Below are 881 nucleotides of genomic sequence, written 5' to 3' on the forward strand. Positions count from 1 at the left end.
CCTCTAGTCATACCCCATGTTCTGGTCAGTCGGCTCTTATGCCTCAAGGGTGCCTGTTCCCCTGCTCTCAGGCGTCCATGTGTGAGTTACAAAGAGGGAAAATTCAGCCTCTCCCACCCCACCTGCCCTCAGTGCCTCCATAGCCAGAAGGTCCAAGGCGTGGAGCTAGGCTGCCCTCTCTCAGTCCACGGCCTCCCCACACACACAGCCTCCCCCAGCCCCGCCAGCAGGAGCAGTCTGAAGGGAGGGGCACCATGTCAGCCGCACTCCCGCTCCAGCTCGCGCTGACTAAGCTGTGTTATCACCTCTGTCTGCCCAGTCCCCACTGGTGTTCATTGCACCGCCCAGACTCAGAAGAGAAGGAGAGGGGTTCATTCACAGGCCCCGGGAGCACCCCATACCACGTCACGTCCTTGAGAGCACCAGGCCCTGGCGGCTCCAATCCGCCTCCCCGTTAGTGCTCTCTGCTCTCACGTCTTACCTCACCCACCTCCCCACTGGCGACCCTTTCGGTCACACCCTCATTACTCGTCCTTCCTGGGTCCTCTTTTTCCGTCACACTGGCCCAGGGAAGACCCGATTCTGGGCCAGTCCTGCCGGCAGGTTTCTGTACTTCTCCACCCAACCCATTAGAGGCAACACCCCTGTGGGGTTCTGAGAGGACAAAATCACCCAGAGGAGCGTGGTGGCACCTACGTTCCTGGCCTCTGGTCCTCACTGCTCCCTGACAACATGCTCCCCACCTGCCTTCATCTTTCTTTGATCCCCCGGTGAGCAGCACCACCTCACGCTCTGAAGACCACTCTGCCCCCCACACTGTAAGGGGGTCAGGTACACAGTGAGCCCATCCTTCACCTTCACGTTCACACGTCTCTCCACTG

At 60.0% G+C, this 881-nt stretch overlaps 1 protein-coding gene across 1 annotated transcript in view; it reads right to left on the reverse strand.

The window, feature by feature from the left end:
• The window catches only part of AGK (acylglycerol kinase), a 100,304-nt gene that overhangs the window by 20,995 nt on the left and 78,428 nt on the right, over nucleotides 1-881 (reverse strand). The window contains exon 11 of the mRNA XM_007952781.1: nucleotides 744-816. Coding sequence (XP_007950972.1) covers nucleotides 744-816 — 73 coding nt within the window. The remainder of the gene's footprint in view (nucleotides 1-743; nucleotides 817-881) is intronic.

Source organism: Orycteropus afer, unplaced genomic scaffold (genome assembly GCF_000298275.1).
Source record: "Orycteropus afer afer isolate SDZICR_OR568_19922 unplaced genomic scaffold, OryAfe1.0 scaffold00358, whole genome shotgun sequence".
Classification (NCBI taxonomy): domain Eukaryota; kingdom Metazoa; phylum Chordata; class Mammalia; order Tubulidentata; family Orycteropodidae; genus Orycteropus; species Orycteropus afer.